Below are 26170 nucleotides of genomic sequence, written 5' to 3' on the forward strand. Positions count from 1 at the left end.
ATACCCTACGCCAATCTGTGGCGAAGACCTAAAATTGCAAAGACTAGACAAAATGCATTATGAGACAGAGGTATGTTAACATAAAACAAGTAAAAAGCTTTACGGTCGGCTGGGCCGAACTTTGAATACCCTCCACCATTTGGAACGAATTTGGCAATTTTCAAATAATAAAATCCGTTAAAAATTCTGTTAAAAGCTTAAAAATACTGAATGTAGCCGTTATATTAGGGTCTATGCGACGGTGTCGACCTGTCATAAGACATTACAATATTCAAATGCGAAACTTGAAAAAATTCGGTGAATAATGTAGCTAAAATCATCAAAATACCGAATATAGGGAGGTACAATTATACGGGGATATACCAAAACGTGGATATGCACAGACAATTTTCTGTCATAAGCTGTAGTATCCACTGCGAACTATAAATACCGAATTTGAAACTATTCCGGTGAGTAATGTCGCTAAAATCATTAAAATACCGAATATCGAGAGGTACCGTTACATGGGGCTATACGAAGATGTGGACCTGTACAGACAATTTTCTGTCTCAGGCTATAGTATCTATTACGAACTTCAAATACCAAATTTGAAACAATTCCGGTGAATAATGTTGCTAAAATCATCAGAATACCAAATATCGGGAGGTATCGTTATATGGAGGCTATACCAAAACGTGGATCTACATGGCCCACTTTCAATACCAAAAGTCCTGCAGGCATAACATACATTTGCGAAAAATTTTATCAATCTACTTCAATTCGTTCGGAAGCTAGAGTGATTTCCACAGACGGACGGACATCGCTAAATCGACATAGAATTTTATGCTGATCAAGAGTATATATATATATACTTTGTGGGGTCAGAAATGTATATTTCGAGGTGTTACAAACGGAATGACAAACTCAATATACCCTCCATACTATGGTGGATGGTATAAAAAATATGTATAATTGCCGAGTCCCACAAAGTGGAAACATACGTCCCGAAATTCACTCCATTTGGACTGATATAAGCCAAATAATGGCACAATAAATCTGAAATCGGATTAAGGATATATATGGAAGCTATATCCAAATCTAAGCCGATCTCGATAGGATTTGGCAAATGTATTTTAGAGTATTTTTGATCTGGTACCAAATATCATTGATGTCGAACGCATATTACGAATGGGTCCTTGGGCCAAACAAATATTATTTGCAAAATTTCATCTTAATTGGGTAATAAATGCGACTATAGCACACATATATATGTTTCATTCGATTTAGTTTTGAAGTCCCTCATATTCGTAATATACACTCCACAAGAATGATATTTAATACCGGACATCAGATACAGCTCGAAAATACCTCTGCCAAATTTCACGAGATCGGTCCAAATTTTTATATATCTTCGATATACATCTTTATCCAATTTTACGGGTTTACTCCACCATATATGTAATATCAGCCCAAATTGAATAGATTTTTTCATATTCAACCGATTTTTCCATTTGGTGAAATTCGATCCGGAATATCTATTGCTCCAATTTTTTTTATATAATTCTTATCGAAGTCATACCATGCACTGCACAACAATGTTATTTGGTATTAGAGGTACAAAGGCCTCTATCAAATTTGTTGAAAATCTGTTCAGAGTTGGATATATTTCTCTAAAGCCATTATTCGCATTTAAATCATAGTTGGTATGATCTACTTCATACATTTTTTTTACGGGAGCTCTGCTAAATACCCATAGTGGTGTAGGCCCCGCCCTACTTTTGATCTTTCCCCACTGGTTTAATTATGTGGAGTTTAAAGTTATGTTGGCTTTTTCTGTTATAAAAGTATACAAGTTTCGATCCTAGCTAAAGGATATGTCAACCTGGTTAAACGAGAAAAGACATAACTTTCCCACTTTTATACATATCCTGCAAAAAGTTTTCAATGATATGTATGGATTTCGAACGAAAATGAATTTTAGTTTTTAATGCCATAAAAGGTATTACGGATAATGCAAACTTTGACCCTCATTCCAAGCTAACATTTTACAAAACATTTTCACTTTACGCCATGACCAAGGTAGAATTCAACTTGTCAAAGAGCTACAAGAAAAGTTCTTCAATGGCTTCAATAAATCTTGCTGGTGATGAATGCAGGGATGAAAGCCATCACATAAGATTCTTCAATAACCTAAAGAAAAAATGAAAGAAAAACTAAAGACGAAACATCTTACAAAGATGAAGTAAAACATGCGGGACACATAAGACAACAAAAGAAAAAACCTGGTAAAAATAAAAACTTTACAAAACATACAAACTTAAATCAAACAATGAAAAGTGGAAACACACAAGTAGAACACGCTAAGAGCAGGAAGTGGTTGTCGTGGGATTGGGGTAAATGGTCCAAGGGAAAAGTAAAAATCACTTACAGCAGCCATTACAATTTTAAAACGCGCCCACAAATCTCGAGTACTGCGTGACATGGCAAAACGTTCCTGTAGTGCGCCCTCATGCCGGGCCACATATGTCTTTGCCTGCAATGGAAGAGAAAAAAGAAACAAAGAACGGAAGTAAATGAAACTTTTTTTTTTCAAAATAGGTTTTCTTCTTTAAAAGTTTCGTATATGCCGTTGAAACAAAAGCAACACCAGCAGCATCATCGGGAACTTCTTGAATTCAAATTGAAGTGAAGAAATCCTCAAGATAAACCCAAGAAAATACCTTTTAGTTATGTCTCCCTGTGTGTGTGTGCTTTGCATGCTACCCAATACTTTTATTTGCATTAGTGTTGTTGTTCTGAGTTTAATACTCCTCGTGGTGGTGTCATTGCTGCCGCTGCTAATGTTTTCGTTTAATTTGCTTGGCTTTAATACTCACCTGTCTCACTAGCTTAAGTTTCTTACGTATTGGCCATGGTTGAAGTTTAACCGATTGTATAACCTCCTTGTGAAGACGTATGTTTTCAAATATTTGTTCTTGTGTTGATTCTTGATTTGTACCTTCGTCTGAAATGAAAAGTTGTTTGAGTAAATTTAAAACGTTTGTGGTTCCTGTCGGTGCTTGTGCATGTATTGCAATAAAAAAGGAAAGGTATTATTTGAAATTCACTAACTTCTTTAAGCCACGGGGATTATGTGTTTGAAACAAGTTTAATAAAGTGCTTAGCCATTAAAAACCAGTAAAGAAAGTCCTAAAGTCGGGTGGGGCGACTTTATGATACCCTACACCACTTTGCTTATTTACAATTAAAAGTTTTTATGGGAGAATTCAATCATACACGCCATGATTATAATTATAATTTAAAGTTCAAAGGACTAAATGTGCCGAAGCTTTGTATCTTTTCAATACGGACTTGTATTGCGAAAAATTAATTTTTAATCATATAAAGATATATATGGAAGCTATATCCAAATCTGAACCGATCTCAATAAAATTTGGCAAAGATATTTCTGAGCTGTATTTGATATATTTCCCTGAATATCCTTGTTACGGAGTGCATATTGTGCCTGTGGGTAACAAATAGAAGAAATCGGATGAACAATATATATGGGAGCTATAGCTATATCTGAACCGATCTTCACCAAATTTGACATACTAGCTTCTAGACTCGATTCGATCGTATGTGCCAAATTCCATCCTATTTGGACAAGTATTAGACATTTGGTGCACAATAAAAAGTAAATCGGACGAAGTTATATATGGGAGCCATATCCAAATCTGAACCGATTTCCATAAAATTTAGCGAATGTATTTCTGAGCTGCATTTGATATATTTCGGAGGACAAAAATAACAAATCGGATGAACAATATATATAGGAGCTATAGCTATATCTGAACCGATTCGATCAAAGTTGGCGTACTTATTTTCAGGCCTAATTTGGTTGTATGTGCAAAATTCCATAGTATTCGGGCTGATATTACACGTTTGGTGCACAATAAAAGGCAAATCGGACGAAGATATATATGGGAGCTATATCTAAATTTTTACCGAGTATCTCCAATTTCAATAGGGTTCGTCCTTGGGCCAAACAAATGATTTGTGCAAAATGTCATCTTAATCGGATATTAAATGCGACCTGCATTTTGTTCACAAGAATACGTGGACAGACGGACGTACGCACAGACGGACTGAAATTGCATAAATCATCTCAGAAAGTGATTCTATGGAGATCCTCAAAAGTAACTATGGGTCTATCTCGCTCCCTTCTCCATATTACAAACAAATGCACAAAGACATAATACCCTGACCACCTTGTGGTGTAGGGTATAAATAGGGAGAAACGTGTGCCCAAAAACTTATTACATGGCTATGTAAACATTCTACTTCTTGCATTAAAAGTGGGTAGAAAACCATGAAGCATGATTCTTTCGGCCCACATGCCCTTTAAAAACCCAACTGACCCACTTTTTCAAAATTTTAATAATATTGCTCGGGTAAAAGCATGGTTTTTATACCTAGCCTAATGGCTACGGAGTATATGTTTCATTTGGTACTACATTTGTCCCCATTGAAATTAGTCTATATATAAAAGAGTAGAGTGATGAGTGACTGACTAAATGATTCATCAACGCCCAGACGAAACGGCGTAGGGGTGAGATAGGGCTAGAATTTTTGGAAATATAAGTGTACTAAGGCAAGTTAAAAAGCATCAGTCGGTTTTGCCTCAGATGTATACCTTCAGCCAATGTTCGATTATTTAAATATATTTTGCCTTCTGTTCTGTGGAGTAGGCTCCGAAGGAATGAGCTAATATTGTTCATAACGTATTAGACCTAAATTAATATGATATAAATATTGCGACGTACCAGGTTTGGACTATATTGGTTACTTCCTTCACTTTACATGAGATATGTGATAATTATACTCCCAGCCATATGGCTGTATTGGGTATATGTCAACAAACTTCAGACTGCTGTAATTTCTGAGCCACTCGCCCAACAGCTGTTAAAACTATTCCAGTTAAAGCTCATTATATTGTTTACAAGCGTCAGAATTTTCCAGAAAAAAAGTCATTCCTGATGGAATTCTAGACTCTGACCAATTCGAACCCGTCTAAACTTATTCTAAAATTTGATGCTATTTCCGATATTTTTTGCTTTCATTCAAAAAAATATGGCGTTTGACTTTGTTGCATTTTTTTTAACTCCGTCTCTCTGGCTGGCTGTTGTGCACGATAACTTTCGAAGGCAGTGTTCGATTTGGTCCAAACTTGGTACATCGTAATATTAATATCAAACTTAGATCGAATTCGGAGATGGGCAATATCGGTCCACTCCTTCTGGTACCTCCAGACACAAAAGTTCAAAATTAAAAAATATTTTACTTCACAAAATCCGATTTTGCTCCAATTTTGCTCCAATTTTGCAAATCCTAATATTTGCATCAGTGCTAGGTAAGGTGCGAAAATGGACAATATCGATTCACTCCATTACGTACCTCCCCTACAAAAGGTCAACATTTTGAATAATTACAACTCTATAAAAAGAGTCCGATTGTCTCTAAATTATTAATCCAAGATCTGGTCATCTCAATATTTCCGTCAATGCAAGATTTGTTATAAAGACGGTATAGATTAGACCATTTATTCTGTAACCTCCCCCACATAGGGTTCAAGATTTTGAAAAACAAAACGCTCAGAGAAAGTGAATTTAGCATCCAACTTTCTTCAAATTTCACACATACAAACATGTTTTCTAACACGTTATCTCTTGTGAAGACGATATATATCTGCGAACCCCTTCTGTGTCACAATTTTCAATACTTATGCTGTCATAGCTTGCGAAACAAGTCAGCGATTCCTTACAATTTGCTATTTCTAAATTTTTCTCTCAACCAGAAACCTTAGATGAATATGGAGTTTATGATTTCGCATAAATTTTCTTGAAATTTTGCCAAACCAATATTTTTATTTGTATAGTCAAATAATCGAATATTGGCTGAGGGCAAATCTGACGATATTTTATAACTTGTTTAATTACAATCTTAGATACATTTCCGAAGTTGGTTTCTTTTTATGCCCTACACCACAAGGTGATCAGGGTATTATGTCTTTGTGCATTTGCTTGTAACAGGCAAAAGGAAACGAGATAGACCCATATTTCCTTTTCGTGACCCATATTTCCTTTTCGTGACCCATATTTCAGAATCACAATCTGAGTCGATTTATGCATGTTCGTACATTTTTTTTTTGGAACAATGTACTGGTCGCATTTATTGCCCGTTCCAGATAAAATTTGGCACAAATCATTTGTTTGAACCAAGAACGAACCCTATTGAAATTGCATCAAAGTCAAATGCCATAATTTTTAATCTTATTGAATGAAAGCAAAAAATTTCGGAAATAGCATCAAATTTTAGAGTAAGTTTAGATTTGTTCGAATTGGTCACACGCTGCCCCAATGTTGCTCTGTAGTATTTTGGCCCATTCCCGGCGAAGCGCTTGCTTGAGGTGATCGACACTTTATCGACAACTACATAATATTTTAGCGATAATATTCGGCATTTATTCTGATGCCACGGTCGATTGACGATCATCGGCTGTAATGCCAGCCCACACCATCACCATGGCCGGCGCTTGAGTTCTGGTGGCCAACCGAGGGTGCACATTTCCAGCTGACCTCTTAGGCAAGTAAACACGATCATTTTGTTTGTTTACAAACTGCTGGACAACGAATGTTTTCTCATCGGAGAAAACCAAATTCGGCAGTTCACCACTTTCGGCCAAGCGAAGCAACTCTTTAGCTCTATTGAGTCTATTTTCTTTTCGCTGCGTTGTAAGTTCTTGCACTTTTTTGAATTTCAATGGCTTCACTCCGAGCTCATTTTTTAATATTTGCCGAATGGAATATTGCGATATGTTCAGCTCATGAGTCATTTTTCGTACACTGCGACACGCGTTTCGATCAAGTCGAACCATTTCTGCTGATGTTGCTGTTTTCTTTCACTTCCTTGACGTCGGGCTATGCTACCAGTATCACGGTAACGACCGATGGTATAAGACATAAAAGATTTATTCACATTTAAATGCTGGAGTGCTTTAACGATAGCCAGTTGTGGTTTTCCAGCCAAATATAAAGAAATCACACTATCACGCTTAAATTCCAGCACGAATAACTTTTTTCTGGAAAATTCTCACCAAAATGCTCTTGTACGCTTGTAAACAATATAATGAGCTGTCACTGGAATAATTTTAACAGCTGTCGGACGAGTGGCTTAGAAATGACAGCAGTCTGAAGTTGGTTGCAGTTTTTTCATCTGAGCCTGTATATATTCATAATCAGCATAAAATTCTAAGTCGATTTAATGATGTCCGTCTATGTGTCTGTCCTTCCGTTTGTCTGTTGAAATCACTATATATTATTTGACGTAGCGCTTCAAAATTTGGCAGAACAATTTGTATTGTATCTGGGATTGTTGGTATTGAAAATGAGATTATCGGTGGTTGCGTAAGTCCCCATATATCGATACCTCCGGATATTTCGTTTTTTTCTCGGATTTATCTAAAAATTGGTGTTTGTAGTTCGTAATGGTTTCTAATTCGGTATTTTGATGATTTTTTTCCACATTTTTCCACGGTTTTGTCTAAAATTTGTATTTGTAGGTCATAATGATTTCTAGTACCTCCTTATATTCGGTATTTTGATATATTTTCCACATTTTTCACGGATTTGCGCAAAAATTGGTATTTGTAGGTCATAATAGGTTTAGCTCCGGTGACGAAATATTCTATGTATAGCTCCACGTTTTTGTGTAGCCTCCATATAACAGTACCTCCCGATATTCAGAGTTTTGATGATTTTTGCCACATTTTTCCACGGATTTGTCTAATAATTGGTATTTGTAGATTATAATGTGTTCTAACTTCGGTGGCGAAACATTCTAGGTATAGATCCACGTTTTTGTATAGCCCCCATATAACAGTACCTCCCGATATTCAGTATTTTGATAATTTTTGCAACATTTTTTTACGGATTTGTCTAGAAATTGGTATTTGTAGGTCATAATGGGTTCTAGCTCCAGTGGCAGGACATTGAATATTTAGGTTCACGTTTTCCTATAGTGCACATATAACGATACCCACCGATATTCTGTATTTCGATAATCCTAGTCACATTTACCCACAAATTGTTTTAGAAGAGTTGGTAGATGACAATCCATGACGTATAAAATGTTCTATAGAGGATCCTGTTTTGGTTTAATATAAAGGCCTAACCCACTTTATGTTTTTTTTGAAATATTTAACATCTTACTGGTATTTTTAGTTAAAGGGAATTCAGATACTTTTATACAAAAATTTGTTCTTAATCCAATAGTGGAGGATATTAAAAGTTCGGCCCGGCTGAGGGTATACATCAGTCGATATGATACTTTTTAACTTGTTTTCTAATTGTTTTTATACACTCCCCTATACTATATACGTTTGTAACTCCTCGAAATATTCATAAAAGACCCTACAAAGTATAAAAATTCTGGATCAGCGTAAAATTCAAAGACGATCTAGCGATGTCCGTCTGTTTGTCTGTCTGGCTGTCCGTCTGTCTGTTGTAATCACGCTATCTTTCGAACGAATTGAGATAGAAGGCTAGATTTTCACACATGTTTATTTTGCCAGTAGGCAGGTTAAGTTCGTGAATGGGTCATGTAGGTCCACGTGTTCATATAGCCCCCATATAATGGTACCTCCCGATATTCGGGATGATGTTTTTGCGATTAGCAAATTTGGTATTTGAAGTTCGTAATGAATACTACAGCCTATGGCAGAAAATTGTCTATGCAGGTCCACGTCTTCGTATAGCCTCCATATAAAGGTACCTCCCAATATTCGGTATTTTGATGATTTTAGCGACATTATTCATCGGAATTGTTGTAAATTTGGCATTTGAAGTTCGTAATGGATACTACAGCCTGTGACAGAAAATTATCTGTGCATGTCCAGGTCTTCGCATAGGCCCCATATATCAGTACCTCCCTATATTCTATATTTTGACGATTTTAGGTACAATACTCACAGAAATTGTTTGAGATGTCGTATTTGAAGTTCGTAATGTTACTACAGCCTGTGACAGAAAATTGTCTATGCATTTCCAGGTCTTCGTATAGGCCCCATATATACGATATTTTGATGATTTTAGCTGCAATATTCACCGTTTATTTCAAGTTTCGAATTTGAATATGGTAATGGCTTACACCAATGCCTATGTAGGTCCACGTCGTATAGACCCCAATATAACGGCTATATTCGGTATTTTTAAGATTTTAACAGAATGTTTAGAGGATTTTATTTTTTGAAAATTTCCAAATTCGTTCCAAATTCTGGAGGGTATTCAAAGTGAATGAGCATTTTGATTTCGCAATGTTACCAGAATAATTTACCATGAATTACGTTTTCAAACAGCTTTGTATGAATTTGAAATATTACCCCAGTTCAATGTCAAAGTTTAACTTGTTAGTGCTTTCAAATCAATCATCACAACTACAATGTGAAACTATTAAACCTTAACTTGTCGTAATATAAAAATGCCTTTGTGTACATTTAAATTCTTTTGTGCATTTTGTTACCTCATAACATAGATGGTCAGATTTTATAGCCACTTTAATACAAAATAGTTCTGTTTGTTACATTTTATTCTTTTGCATGTTTTCTTTTGGATTTTATTGCTTCGTTTTTTTTTCAACCTTTTTTTGGTAAGTCTTTTAGTTTTTTTTTTTCAACATACCAGAACTTGTTGTATAGACGCTGGAGCGTCTACGCTCAGCATTATCCAAAACGTGATCCATTGGACTGGAAGCTCTACGTGAGTTGCGACTGCTGCTTTTTCTGCGATATCCACGTACACTGGCACGTCTCTGCATTATTGCTGATACGGACACAGAATAGTCCTCTTCATCGTCAATATCTTCGTCATTGTCTTCATCGTTATTATCCGCATTAGCAGCGTGAATACTAAAGCCAGGACTGTGTAAGGGAAAATCTATAAAGAAACAACAATAACAAAGTGAGTGCACAATAACAAAGCGACGGAGAGGGGCAATAGTTACACGCACCAAAAATAACAACACAAAAAACGGAAATTACTATAATTCCGTTTATGGTTCAGGTTTTATTTAATTTTTGCATCCGTCGAAAATGTACCATTTTGAGTTTGGGTCTACTGCCATTAAAACATGCAAATCATTTTGATTTTCCGTTTTTCCTTTATTCAATGCGAATATAGCTATGAATAGCAATGGATTTGGTTTTCTTGGTTTGACAGTCAGCTATTCCTCCATCCCCTTTATCATGTATTCGCTTTTTTGTGGAGAATTCTTCTGCCTTCAGTTGGAAAAGCAGACTCCAAATGTTTCATTCATGTGTTACATTTTAATGTCTGGCAAATACGTGACATTTTAGTCAAAAGCAAATAGGATTTTTATGTTACTTTTGGAAATGACAACTTTTGTCTGTTTCCCTTCCTTCCAGGCTACTTCTGATGGCTAATCAAATTTTGTTTTGTCTCTGTAATCCACAGATTTTTTTGTTGTTGCAAAATATGTGCGCAAGTAGGGCAACATTTGGCTAATATAAAACGAATAGTAATTGTCCTCTTTGGGAAATTACGACATCAGGCCTACATTAGAAATCTTGAAGACCTTTGGCGAGGAGGAGGGGAATTTAAAGTTTTTAATTTTATTCCGAACCCCGCGCGTTCAGTGGTGTCTTTATAAAGACTTTTTCTTAAGGGAGGTTTTCGTCCCATTTAAATCCAACCGGAATTCAATTAGCGCTCTACCGTTCATGACCCAGTGAAGCCCCACATACTTTTTGCCTAGCTTATATGAGAAGACCAAAAAAAATCTCTACAAAAGGATCAACAAGTCTTCTACGGATATAAAAAGGTTTCTCTCCATATGTTAACATATCCACAGAATTAAACCTGATTACCGCAGCTAATTCTAAGATGTAAAATACGATTTATTTATTTAATCGGGATTTATTCAATTTGAAATTTGCGATGAGGGTCGCTGATTGGTTGTAGAATAGATGTACCAAAGATTTTTAGAAAATTCGAACTATACTTAAAAGCTTATGAACTAGAACGAATGGACTAAAATCATGACATTTGGTACAAGAGTAAAATTTGAGAAATAGGATGTGGTATTGGAAGGCCATAATTCTTGCCAAAGGTCACCAATTGGAAAAAATTTAAACCTATTCTAAAATTCGATGCTATTTCGGATCTTTCTTGCTTTCATTCTATAAAATTAAAAAAAAAAAAAAAAAACAATTAAAGAAGTATTAGTCGGTTTTGCCTACAGATGTATACCTTCATTGGCTGAAGGTATACATCTGTCGACAAAACCGATTATTTAAAAAATATTTTGACTTCTCTTATGATTATTTAAATGTTTAACACCTTATGCAGTAGGCTCCGAAAGTATGGGTCAATATTGGCCATTTCGTATCGGATCTAAATAAATATGATATAAATATTGCGACGTGCTAGGTTTGGGCTGTGTTGTGTTGATGGAAATATTGGGATGTAACACGTCTTGAATGAAATCGGTCAATTTCGGGTCTCATGCGCTTCGATATTCAAAACTTTGAGCCTTTGTGGGGGAGGTACCAGAAGGAGAGGACCGATATATTCCATCTTCACAACGGATATTTTATTAGCGGAAATAATGAGATGTGAGAAATATAAAGAGAACCTGATGCTTATTTCGGATTTTATAAACTTTTTGTTTGTTCAAAACTTCGACCCTTTGTTGTGGAGGTACCAGAAGTAATGGTCCGATCTCTACCGTTTTTTTTTAACAGATCCTGTGTTGATAGAAATATTTAGATGTGACAATTCTAAATGGTAACCGATGTTAATTTCGCGTTTTATGAGCTTAATGGATCTTCAAAATTTCGACCTTTTGTGGGGGAGGTACCAGAAGGAGTAGACCTATGTATCCCATCTTAACAGCAGATCTTGGGCTTATAAAAATATTGGGATGTTGTGAAAATTTAAGACAGTCGGAATATTATATAACATTTTATAAGACTTATAATTATTGAAAATTTTTACCACTTGTGGGGGAGATACTTGATGGAGTGGACCGATGTTGTCCATTTTCGCACCTGATTTAGCTCTGACGCAAATATTAAGCTTTGCAAAGTTGGAGAAATATCGAATTATCCTTTCTCTTTCTGCGCAATATATCTTCTTCTATATCTATAAAAGAGGAACATGTTTGTATGTTTGTAATTTAAGGATTCGAAAACCGCTGAATAGATTTTCCTGAAAATTTTCATATATACTGCAACATCGCCTGAAAGTAACATAGGCTATATACATTTTTGAATTTCCACTTGGAACTGGAGATATAGCATCAGAATCGGAGGTACCTCCCAAAAATTTTAATTTTATATGCACATATCTATTGATTGGTTGAAGATACAGTCTCCAAATTTGGAATGCGTAACGGAATTTGGAACAAAAATAAGTTTGCCAAATTATATTGTAATCGGTTCAGATTTGGATATAGCTCCCATATATATTTTCGACCGATTTCGTTCATTTGATGCCTCAAACACAATATGAATGTTCGATTCTAATAAAATTTGGAATATGTGACGGGATTTAATCCGAAAATAAATTTGTCAAATTATATTGAAATCGTTTCAGATTTGGATATAGCTCCCATATACATTTTCGGCCGATTTCATGTATTTGGTGGACCAAACACGATACGTATTTCCAATTGTAATGAAATTTAAAGTAAGTAACGGAATTGGGAGCCAAAATTAATTTGTCAAATTAAATTGAAATCGGTTCAGATTTGGATATAGCTCCCATATATATTTTCGACCGATTTCATGTATTTGATGCACCAAACACGCTATGTATCTCTAATTTCAATGAAACTTGGAATGTAAAGCGGAAATTAAAACAAATATACATTTGTCAAATTATATTGAAATCGGATCAGATTTGGATATAGCTCCCATATATATTTTCGGCCGATTTCGTGTATTTTATGCACCATACACGATATGTGTGTTCGATTCCAAAGAAATTTGGAATATGTAACGGGATTTTGATTAGAAAATAAATTAGTCAAATTATATTGAAATCGATTCAGATTTGGATATAGTTCACATATATATTTTCCGTCGATTTCACATATTTGATGCACAAAACACGATACGTATTTCCGATTCCATTGAAATTCGGCATGAGTGGCTGAATTTGGTACAAAAAAAAAATTAGACAAATTATATTCAAATACGCTCAGATGTGATTATAGCTCCCAAATATATACTCAGCCGATTTCACATGTTTGATGCACCCAAAGCGAGAGAGACAAAATCTGGCACCAGAAAAAATTGCCAAATTATATTGAAATCAGTTGACGTTTGGATATAGCTAACATATATATTTCGGCCGATTTCATACATGTTATGTACCAAACATGATATATATGACCGATGCCAATGAAATTCAGAATGTGTGGCGGAATTTGGTTACAATAATAAATGCGTTAGTTAAGATTTAGCTCCCATATATATATATATTCTCGGCCGATTTCACATATTTGACGCACCAATTTCAATGAAATTTGAAAGATGTGGTTTGGTGTAAAAGTAATTTTTTTAAAATTATATTTAAATCGGATCAGATTCGGATATGATTTTAATAAGAACCATTGACCCACAACGCCTTAGGCTAATACTAAAAAACAACACAACAATTGATTTGAAATACGCTTATTACGGCGAAGTATGTTGCTATCTCGAATTCACTAATTGCAATAGAAATGCCACTCAACTTCAAAAGATTGCAGTTTACTGCACGATTAAAAAAAAAAAAAATTAAAAATTAAAAAAAAAATATTGCACTACTCTAATGCGTAAATAACCAAAACCATTAGAAAAGCAGTAACATGACATACATACACGAAGGGTTTGTCCTTCGGATTTATTTATTTCATAGCACATACCAAGCGTGCAGTAAACTGCAATCTTTTGAAGTTGAGTGGTTTAAAGCATAATAAATCACAGATCTGACTTATGTAGGCGGCACAATTTTGGTTATAAGTAATGACGCCATTATAATTACTGCAATTTTGATTACAAGTAATGACTTGATTATGAGTAATGACTCAATGACTAAACATAAATTAATATTCATGGCAAAAATTATAATTACTGTCGGTTTTAGATATTTTGAATAGCCTGATCTTATTTTTCAGCTAAAGGCTTTAATTTGAGTGTTAAATACCTATATGATAAAGAACATCTATAATAGCCCCATGTGAAAATTCAGCTCAATTTTTGATATTGTAAAAAGCATTCAAATGAGCTATAATTTGAATTTTGTATTTCCAACGTTTAAAATCCCGTACTGCGTGGTATTCAGTTTTGTCCACCTCATACTTGAAGGCAGAATGTTGTCAGAATAGCCAAAAAAAAATTACTCTTTTGCTCCGATTACCGTAAGATGGGCATTAATGATGCGGTGGAGATCCAATAAAGTTATTTTATAATTTCGTATTTTTTTTCATGTTTCTGCCACAATTTCCGACTGAATAAGTCCCAGACTGACATTTTGGAGTTTATTTCATATAGACGTACATCCCAAATCTACGTTCCCAACCAATATTCTCTTGGTGGTTACAAATTCAATAGAATACCAAATTTTCTTTTCTGGCCACACATTGGTTGGGAAAGTGGACTTGGGGGTATACTAATGTGGGGACTATACTTAAATAAATTCCTATGAGGATAATTATCTGTAAGATGATTTTCTACCCCAGGGTTTTTTACCCCAGGTAGCCTCAAGAATAAGATGCGCACTTTTCCGAAAAATAAAAATTTATAAGAAGAGGTTTTCTTCCCCCTTAGAAACAAAGATGTCATAACGCTTTTTTGGTCATTTTTGTTTTATTTAAATGTGTTTGCATCTTCCAGCTGAAGCACGATGTAGGTCCTGGAGTAGAAAGCATTTAACATGGTATTGCGCCCTCATTTCATTTTTAATATTATTCATTCAGAATTCAAACCAATAAGAAAATGTACACTTCAATATAGAAAAAAGAAAAAGAGTCTTCAACTGGTTCGCTGATTTTTGGCGGCAAATTTTTAATGGTCCTTTCGAAGTTTGTCGGTAGAATGTACTATTATTTTGAAATTCGATTCCATTGAAAAATTGTTGATTTTCCCCGATTTTAGAGTTTTCATATAAAGCGACAACGGATAAAATTGTTATTTATAGATTTTATATATTTATTGGGTATTACGAATAAATACATAAAATCTATAAATAACAGTTTCATCCGTTGTGGCTTTATACTACCCAAAACAAAAACCTACACATCATATCAGAATTCAAAAAAAAAAAAAAAAAAAAAAACACTACAAATGTACATTCGAAAATAGTAAGTCAAAATGGAAAAAATATGCAATATAAAACATTACTATTGTACATTTTAACAGTCAAAATGAAAATGTTCAAATTTCACATTTTTATGCGATTTTTTGGATTCCGAATTTGTCTAAATTGTAAAATCAGACCGGCGGTCTTTATGTTATAAGAGTAGTAACTAACACAACTTTCTTTTACATATAGACAGATAGATTTAAAAGTAGGCGCGTTCCTCAGCCCCTAAATAAGTACTTAGGGTTGGAAAGAAAGCCAACAGCATCTCGTGTAATAATTCTCAAACTGATATCTTCACTATTTTGGCAAATTTAAAGGTTTTAGACAAATCGTAATAGTGGGAGTAAAAGGAGGCGTGGTCAATATTTTTTTTTTTTAAAAACCTAACTCGGGGTATGACGAACGTTTGTACAAAAAATTATGCAAATCGGTCGAGCCGTTTCCAACTGATTCTGTTACCAACAAACAACAATTGATATATCTATATATATATATATATATATATATATATATATATATATATATATATATATATATATATATATATATATATATATATATATATATATATATATATATATATATATATATATATATATATATATATATATATATATATATCTTTTTTTTATTTCGAAAATTTCGGCCATTTGTGGGGTAGGTACCAGAAGGAGTGGGCCGATGTTGCCCATTTCCGAACTTGATCTAAGTTTAACAAAAATATTACGATGTACCAAATTTGGACCAAATCGGATAGTCCCTTCGAGAGTTATCGTGCGCACCAGCCAGACAGACATCGAGTTTGGAGATGGGCAATATCGATCTACTCCTTCTGGTACCTCCCTCACAAAAAGGTCGAAATTTCCAAAAAAAAAAAAAAAAAAACGCTTGTAAAGATTGATGTAAAAGTGGGATTTCGCACATCCCAATATTTTTATTCACCCAAGGTCTGGTGTTAAGATGAAATATATCTGCCCACTCCATCTTGTACCACCCAACAAGATTTTGAATATCTATTAAGCTCATAAGACGCGAAATTAAAATCCAATTCCATTCAGACTTGGCACATCTCAATATGTTTACCAAAACAAAAACTGTTATACAGATGGTAGATATCGGATAATTCCTTGTGTTACCTCCCCCGCAAAGCATTCGGTACCTCCCCCAAATTTTAAAAATCCATGAAGGTCCTAAAGCGCGAGATTAACATCTGATTCCGTTCAGACTTGGCAAATCTCAATATTTTTATCAACACAAGATCTGTTATATCGGACCAATTCTTGTGGTATCTCTCCACAAAGGGTAAATTTTTTAAATAACCAAAACAATCATAAAATCCGAAATTAATATCCGATTCTTTTCAAATTTCGCACATGTCTTAATTTTTACTAACACACGATCTGCTGTGAAAATGGGATATATTGGCGAACCCTTTCGGGTAACTCCACCACAAAGGGCTTTGAAAAACAAAACGCTCATAAAACGCGGAATAAGCATCCAACTCTATTCAAATTTCACACAAACAAGCAAGCTAACGCAAGATGTGTTGTGAAGATGACATATTTCTGCAAACCCACAAACGGTCACAATTTTCAATACTTTTTTTCTGCCCAAACTTGAGAAACAATTCAGCGATTCCTTACAACTTGCTCTATCTAAATATTTCTTTTAATGAGAAACCTGAGATGAGTATGGAAATTATGATTTCGCATAAAATTGGATATAAATGTTCGATTTACTTGTAATTTTGCCCATTTCAATATTTTTATCTCTATTAGATGAAGAATGAAAATGAAATGCTTGGGTCAACTATATCTGGTACCACATTTTAACATTTTATACAAAATTAACAATGATGGCCCATTCCTCGGAACCTACTTCATAGAGGGTCAACAATTTTAAAAATCATAACAGAATTTAAAATATATTTAAATAATCGAAAAATGGCTGACGGTATACAACTGTCGGCAAAGCTGAATGATACATTTTAACTGGTTGAATATGAAGTTGTTCCAAAAGTATAAATGAAGCTAATAATTAACAATAATGAAATAATGTTTAAACAATGAGTTGTTGATGATTCCTAAAAGCAAAGAGAAATTAACTGGAGAACGGGCTCTTGTTCTTGAGCAGTGCTGTTTTTTATACCCTCTACCATAATATGGAGGGTATATTAAGTTTGTCATTCCGTTTGTAACAAGTCGAAATATACATTTCACACACCACAAAGTATATATATTCTTGATCAGCATAAAATTCTATGTCGATTTATCAATGTCCGTCCGTCTGTCCGCCTGTGGAAATCACTTCTTCCGAACGGATTGAAGTAGATTGATAAAATTTTACTGTGTTATATCTGCAGGACTTTTGGTATTGAAAATGGGTCATGTAGGTATAGATTTTGTTATAGCCCCTATATAACGGTACCTCCCGATATTCATTATTTTGATGATTTTAGCGACATTATTCACCTGAATTCTTTCAAATTTGGTATTTTATGTTCATAATGGATACTACAGCCTAAGACAGAAAATTGTCTGTGCAGGTCCATGTCTTCGTATAGCCCCCATATAACAGTACCTCCCGATATTCGATATTTTGATGATTTTAGCTACATTATTACCGATTTTTTTTTTAAGTTTCGCATTTGAATATTGCAATGACTTATGACAAATGTTACCTATGCAGGTCCATTTCATCGTGTAGACCCTAATATAACAGCTATATTCGGCATTTTTAAGATTTTAACAGAATTTTTAAAGGATTTTATTGTTTTTGAGAATTGCCAAATTCGTTTCAAATGGTGGAGGGTATTCAAAGTTCGGCCCGGCCGAACTTACAGCTGTTTTACTTGTTTTTTTTTTTACTTTTTTAGTGGGATTTAATCAGTTCGATTGAGACATTCAGAAAGATTTTTCTCCTTCATACGATAACAAGCTCTGAGTAAGAGTAAGCTGCTAACCCCAAGACAGCTGATCGAAAGAACAGCAACTCAAATGTGCAAAATTTTACTAATCGCATTTTCACCAGTAAAGTTTTCACACAAAGAGAATTTTGTTTTACTTTCTGAGAATGAAGTTACTGGGCAAATCTTTTCAAACCCATTATTTTATATACCGCAGTCCAATATTATTACCTTCCGTCGTCGAAGCTGGATAAAAACTTATTCCACAACCGGTCAAATTGTCCACAGTGTAACTGAAGTCTCTTGTAGACGGGGCTAGTCCCTGATTACTTGTTGCTTATTTAGGCACCCTCTTTGTTGTGTAACACATGTTGTTCGCCTTTTGGCTAATGTGACATTATAAGATTTGATTTGATTAAAAAATGTCAATTCTCTCAACAAAAGAAAATCAATGAATTCCCCCATGACGATATTGAGGAAACTATGTTGTTAGATATATTAAAGTGGGCCGGGTTTGTAGCAATTTTTAGAATTAGAAAAATAAAGGATGTTGGTGGAGTGTTGTTTGGAATTTCTCCGAACGTGACGTGACAACTCATTTCCATTTTTTTTAATTTTATATTATTTTTCAATTAAATTACTCATTTTAATATTTAATTTTTTCTTGATACTCACCGATAAATTGTTCGGTCACAGGACTTGCGAGATTGCTGGCAGCATAACTTAATGTGAATTCTGTTGGTTTCTCTTCTGGTGACCTGTTTTGTTTCCATTGTTGTCGTTGTTGTTGCCATTGAATACGGATGAATCAATGGTTCGCCAAATCCGGGTTTCAGCGTTCATTGTTAGATTTGTGGTGTTACCGTTACATTGATGAACAGGATGTTGATGGTAGCGCCATGATGATGATTACAAAGGAAAAAGGAAACACAATACCCACTCAATTAATGGTGACGATATTAAATTTCAAAAGAAATGTGTAAAAGGAAAGAATTAACTCAAATCGGATTATATATAGAGGATACATTTACATTAACAGCAATTGATTGGCAATAAGCGCCGGTACATTAATGCACAAGTAAAATGATTCCCAGACTGAATTCATAGAAAAAGGTGAATTGTGATTGGTGGTATTTGTTGTATAATATATCATAATCAGTTCTGCGTGTATAAAGCATAGTAGAAGAGAGCTTTTGGCATGTAGGACTAATGTTTCTGTAGCCAAGACTTAAGGGCAGGCAACAAAATTTAATATTGGTGATGCTTTAGGAATGTTTGGGGGATGAAAGGCATCCTGTGTTTTGATGATTTACTCTCTGCCATTAAGTGGAGGTTCCGTGAGAAAGTAGTAGAAAATGAAACTATATAATATCTCTGTCTCTTTACCCAAAAGTTGGTTTGAAGGTCAGTAAACAAAAAAGTCCCAAACTGAGCAAGAATTATCTAGAATCATCAGCTTATTAAACTAAAATAGCCCGCTTTGTGGCGGATGTAGAAATGTTTATGATTTGTAAGGCAAGAATTTAAATATATTAATTATTTTTCAGATATTATGCGTTGTCTATATAGGTATTCGTTTAAGTGGAGGGTATATTGTTTAATTCCTTTAGTAATAACCAACAATTAAAAAAGCAGCTACGTTCGGCCGGGTCGAACTTTTAATACCCTCCACCATGTGGAAGGACCTTGAAAAAATTCAAAAAGCTTCCGGAAACTACCACTTAAATGATAACTGGAGACTATACGAAGACGTCTGTGGAAATCACTCTAGCTTCCGAAATGAAGTACAGAAATGATAAAATTTTATTTTGGTATTGAAACTGGTCCATGTAGGTACCGAATGTCGGGAGGTACCGTTATATGGGGCTATACGAAAACGTAGGCCGACATGGCCCATTTAGGAGCTTAACCTGCCTACTGGTGATCTCTAGATCGTCTTAGAAGTTTACGCTGATCTAGAATATATATACTTTGTAGGGTCTATTATAAATATTTCGAGGAGTTAGAATGGTGGAGGGTATAAAAATAATCTTAAAGAGCGCAAAATTCAAAGTTGCTTTGGTCACGATAGAGTTCTCATCATTATTGGAATCGGACATGCACGTCGTGTTTAGTGAATCAAATATGTGAAATCTACCGAAAATATATATTTGGGAGCTATAGCCAATCCTGAACTGAATTCAAAATTATTTTTAAACTACATTCCTTCACTTATTCCGTGCATCAAATATGTGAAATCGGACGAAAATATACATGGGAGCTATATACAAATCTGAACCGATTTCTATATAATTAGGAAAATTTACTTTTGTACCAAATTCCGCCACTCATTCCGAATTTTATTGGAATTCGAAAAACTCGGTCATAATCCCCATAATTTAAATGGAGATTATGTCAGTGGGGATTATGTCCGGGCGCCCAAATAGTTATCACGGCAGTAAAATATGGTCATCAAAATCATGCCCCAATTTGGTTGCAAATCTTGGACAAATCAAATCTGGGACTTTCAGGATGTCGGAAAATTCTAATATTGTGAATTTTTTGAAACAAATTTCTATATAAAAATTCTGCAAACATAAAATAAATTTAGACTGTGTATAAAATCCCAGAAATGTTATTACTAAAATGCTATTTGGGCAAGTTATAGAAGAATTGGGACGATAATCTTTATACACTGCCAAGGTCACAAAGGTCTTTCAAATTTTCACCCTTTTTGTTATAGTATAGATACCCACGTTTTGGCACATTTTAGACCGATTAGAGGTACCAGGATCAGGAACCGATTTAGTTTTATAAGGTATTGGTAGAAGTTTTGAGAGCAAAAAAATCGATCTATATCAGATGCTCTTATTCGGCCCAATTCCTTCTTGGAAAATGTTCACGATTCCTAATTGCAATAACCCCCCATATATGTCCCCTCATAAACAAAATTGAATGGACCTTGGCATTTCGAGTTCATTTTTTACTTATAAAATATGTTTGATGCAAGCCCACTATAAGGAGTAGGTCCCATAAAGTAGCTTCCCTTCAATTTCCAAATGATAGATATTTGGGTTCTCATTAGATAAAACTTCGATTCACCAAATTTTTCTATAGATATCCTGTATTTGTATAATCATTTTCAGCATTTTATAGATTTCTTTCACAATTTCAAACCAAATGAGTTAAGATTTAACTGCTGTCTTTTCTAAGCCACTTGTCAGACAGGTGTTAAAATTATTCAAACGTACAAAAGCATTTTGGTGAGAATTTTCCAGAAAAAAAGTTACTCGTGATGGAATTCAAGCGTGATAGTGAGATTTCTTTGTATTTGGCTGGAAAACCACAAGTGGCTATCGTTGGCGCACTCCACGATTTAAATGTGGATAAATCTTTTGTGTCTCGTATCATCGCTCGTTGCCGTGATACTGGTAGCGTAGTCCGACGTCAAGGAAGTGGACGGAAGAAAACAGCAACATCAGCAGAAATGGTTCGAAAAGTAGAGAAGTGACTTGATCGAAACCCGCGTCGCAGTGTCCGAAAAATGGCTTGTGAGCTGAACATATCGCAATATTCCATTCGGCAAATATTGAAAAATGAACTCGGGGTAAAACCATTGAAATTCCAAAAAGTGCAGGAACTTACACCGCAACGGAAAGAAAATAGACTCAAAAAGAGTTGCTTCGCTTGGCCGAAAGTGGTGTCCAGCAGTATGTAAACAAACAAAATGATCTATTTACTTGCCAAAGAGGTCAGCTGAAAATGTGCACCTTCGGTTGGCCATCAGAACTCAAGCGCCGGCCATGGTGATTTTGTGGGCCGCCATAACAGCCGATAGTCGCTCTCCGCTCGTATTATATGACCTAAGTCTGATATAATTATTGGATCGTGTCAGGTTTGAACCGTATCGACACCTTTCTCTCCTTTATTTGAAATATGTGTACATATTTTTTGGAACATATTGAACACTTGTGCAGGAGGTAGGAGAAAGAGTTTAGGTATAATACTAAAACTGATACATATATTGAGATTTGCAGTAATTACTTATTTGAAGTTTTGTGGGATTAATTGGTCATCAATATTTTTTATATTTTGTAGGGGAAGTACTAGAAGGAGTGGACCAACATATTTCATATTTACCCTTGGTGGGGGAGGAACCCGATAGATTGGGCCAATGAGTTCTGTATTCGCACTAGAACTAAGTATGCGAAGTTAGAAAAACATCGTATAATTATTTTTAATTTTATGACATTTGACTTATTTAAAATGTTGACCCCTTGTAGAAGTGATATCAAAAGAAGAGGGTCAACATTCAAATTAGATCTCAAGTTTAGTCAAACATTGAGATATGAATCGCCGACTTATTTCACATGTTATAAGGATTATAATTAATATAAATGGTAACTTTTTGTGGGGGAGGTACCAGAAGGAGTAGTCCGATATATTCCATATTAACACCACAGCTCGAAACCTAGGTTTTCCCTGCCTTAGCTCTGGTAAAGGATGGTAGCTTCTTCACTAATAAACAAACGTTGTTTTTATAAAAACAACAATAATGAGAGTAAGCCTAACTATTTTGCAACGACAAAAATTAAAAGAAATATTGAGATGCGTGAACTTCGGAATAAATCTGACTTTTATTTAAAATTTTATAAGAGTTATAATAATTCAACATTTTGACCCTTTGTGGGGAAGGAACCAGGAGGAGTGGTCCATAATATTGGGATGAGGTGAAAATATTGGCATGTGCGAAATTTGAAGACAATCGGACTTTTTTTTCACATTTTATAAGAGTTATAATTATTCAAAATTTTGTAGGTGAGGTATCAGAAGTAGTGGTCCAATATATTCAGTTTTCAAACTAGAACTCGTGTTGGTAGAAATATTGGGATGTGCGGGTTCGAACTCTTCTTTCACATTTTATAAAAGTTATAATTATTTAAAATGTTGACCTCTGTGGGGGAGGTACGCGATGGAATGGACCGATATTCTCCATTTTCGCACCAGACCTATCATTGATACAAATATTAGGATTCGCAAAATTTTAACAAAATTGAATGGGCCTTGTTGTATGAGATAAATTTGAAATATTGGGATGTGCGAAATTGGAAGACAATCTGATTTTTTTCACATTTTATAAAAGCTATAATTATTCAAAATGTTGACCCTTTGTGGCTGAGGTATCAGAAGAAGTGGTCCGATATATTCCGTTTTCAAGCTAAAGCTTGTGTTGGTAAAAATATTGGTATGTGAGGACTCGGACTCATATGTTATGTTGACCCTTTGCAGGGTAAGTACGTAATGGAGTGGTCCGATAATGTACATTTTTGCAACAGAACTAGCACTGATGCAAATATTAGGATTTGCATGATTTGAACAAAATTGAATAGTGCTTTCTTGTTGTATGAGGTAAATTATTTAATATGACACTTTTTACCTTTTGTGGGGGAAGTACCAAAAGGAGTGGACCGATATTTCCCCATCTCTAAATTTAACAATAATATTACTATGTACCAAGTTTAAATCAAATTGGATACTTCCTTCGATAGTTGTCGTGCTCACCAGCCAGACAGACAGACGGACGGACACACTTAGATCGACTCCAAATGTCCAGTAAAGGCTTTGGTGGAAAGAGACCTAAGGCCTAAAACCGGCACGTTTTGGCAGTATCAAAGAATATTGCAATCTGTAGCCACGTGGCTGAGGGTATAAAAATAATTTGCCACAATTTAAAAGTCCTTCCTAGATCCTAGCTAAGTTAAGGTGCTTATAAAAAATTAACCTCAGAATCAAAATGTTCCTCCCGCTTAAAATCTTTTAGATTAACAAACAACTGCAGAAATTAAAAAAAAAATACACAATCATTTCACAGATAATTTTCTCAACAGTTCCCATTCATTAAATATTCATATCACTGCAGTCGGTTAGTCTGCCTCAACGGGCGAGTCACGAAAACTTTTCATTGATGGCATGAACTTTTTTCGTTTTTTACTTTCATTGCAGTTTTATACATCCTCTTGAATACCCTTTGTATTCCTTTTAAATATTCCCTTTTATGTTATTGTCTTTGTCTTTTATGTTTACCTCTTTCGTTGGGCGAATTCGCTGAACTCAATTCCAACACCTGATGTTGGTGCTGTGGCCGCTGCTGCTGCAATGGCTCCGGGCAAGGGTGTACCAGGTTTACCTTTGAATTCTTTGATATTTGAACCACACGGTGGCGTAGCCCAGGTAACCGACAGTTGATGCGGTGGTGGTGTTGTCCCAGTTGGTGTTGATATATTCTGCATATATAGATAGAAAAGCAAAGATGAGAAACAAAAAAAAAAAAACAAACATATAAGTACAAGGTAGTCGGAAGAGGAGAAGAGCATTGCACTTCCAATGTTTAAGTATGATTTTGTCTTTTATTAAAAGCATATTTTAACTGCACATCCGAAAGTCAACATTAAATTTCATAAACAAAACACCAGATATTTTTCCATGAAAAAAACACTGTATTTTGAAAGAAACTGCAAAAAGCATTTGGCGTTTAAGTAGAAATATATACAGCAGGGCAAGGCAGAGAGACTCAAAAATTTTTTGTGATTATATGTGTTTTGAAATAACAAAATATTGCAAGTGTTTTTTGCCTCTCTTTACAGAGTGAGAAATAATAATTAGTTCTCTTTAAATTTTCAATTAAAAATTTTCTGTTTTAAAAACAACTTCGTTGTTAAAAACTAATATTTTGATCAGACAATTCGGACAATTTACACAGTTATTTCAATTATGTTTCATTTTGAAATAAAAAAATATATAAGTTGGCATTTTTAAAAATTTTATATAATTTTTATTAAAAAAAATTTTATAAAAAAATATTAAACACAAATAATAATTTGGGACTTAACATCCTAACCATTTAAGTTGATAATCCTGCGTTGGGTCCTAAAATATTATGTCTATGAATGACAAACATCACATCCTGTTATTTTCACTAATATTGACTAAGAACGAACATATAATTTCAGAGAAATCAAGTGATATGAAAATGTCCATTAATTTAGAAGGGCAGTAAATTTGTCTATCATATACAGCAATATATATATATATATATATATATATATACATATATAAATCTCTTCAGCGGTTATCAAGTATATATATTACATATATATATATATATATATATATGTATATATATATATATATATATATATATATATATATATACATATATATATATATATATATATATATATGTAATATATATACTTGATAACCGCTGAAGAGATTTTCCTGAAAATTTCCATATATACTGCAACATCGCCTGAAAGTAACATAGGCTATATACATTTTTGAATTTCCACTTGGAACTGGAGATATAGCATCAGAATCGGAGGTACCTCCCAAAAATTTAGATTTTGTATGCACATATCTATTGATCGATTACAGATACAGTCTCCAAATTTGGAATGCGTAACGGAATTTGGAACAAAAATAAATTTGCCAAATTATATTGAAATCGGTTCAGATTTGGATATAGCTCCCATATATATTTTCGGCCGATTTCAAGCATTTGATGCACCAAACACGCCATGTATCTCTAATTTCAATGAAATTTGAAACGTGTGATAGATTTTATCTAAAAAATTGATTTCCAAATTATATTATATATGTATGTTCGATTCCGAAGAAATTTGGAATATGTAACGGGATTTTGATTAGAAAATAAATTAGTCAAATTATATTAAAATCGGTTCAGATTTGGATATAGCTCCCATATATATTTTCCGCCGATTTCACATATGCACAAAACACGATACGTATTTAAGATTCCAATGAAATTCGGCATGAGTGGCTAAATTTGGTACAAAAATAAATTTGCCAAATTATATTCAAATACGCTCAGATTTGATTATAG

At 34.3% G+C, this 26170-nt stretch overlaps 1 protein-coding gene across 1 annotated transcript in view; it reads right to left on the reverse strand.

The window, feature by feature from the left end:
• The window catches only part of LOC101901599 (transmembrane channel-like protein), a 179375-nt gene that overhangs the window by 68997 nt on the left and 84208 nt on the right, over positions 1-26170 (reverse strand). Inside the window, exons 2-5 of the mRNA XM_059131641.1 lie at positions 24352-24551; positions 9696-9934; positions 2856-2983; positions 2408-2512 (exon numbers count right to left, since the gene is read on the reverse strand). Of these exons, the coding sequence (XP_058987624.1) occupies positions 2408-2512; positions 2856-2983; positions 9696-9934; positions 24352-24551 (672 nt within the window). The remainder of the gene's footprint in view (positions 1-2407; positions 2513-2855; positions 2984-9695; positions 9935-24351; positions 24552-26170) is intronic.

The sequence above is a fragment of the Musca domestica genome, unplaced genomic scaffold (assembly GCF_030504385.1).
Source record: "Musca domestica strain aabys unplaced genomic scaffold, Musca_domestica.polishedcontigs.V.1.1 9, whole genome shotgun sequence".
NCBI classification, from domain to species: Eukaryota; Metazoa; Arthropoda; class Insecta; order Diptera; family Muscidae; genus Musca; species Musca domestica.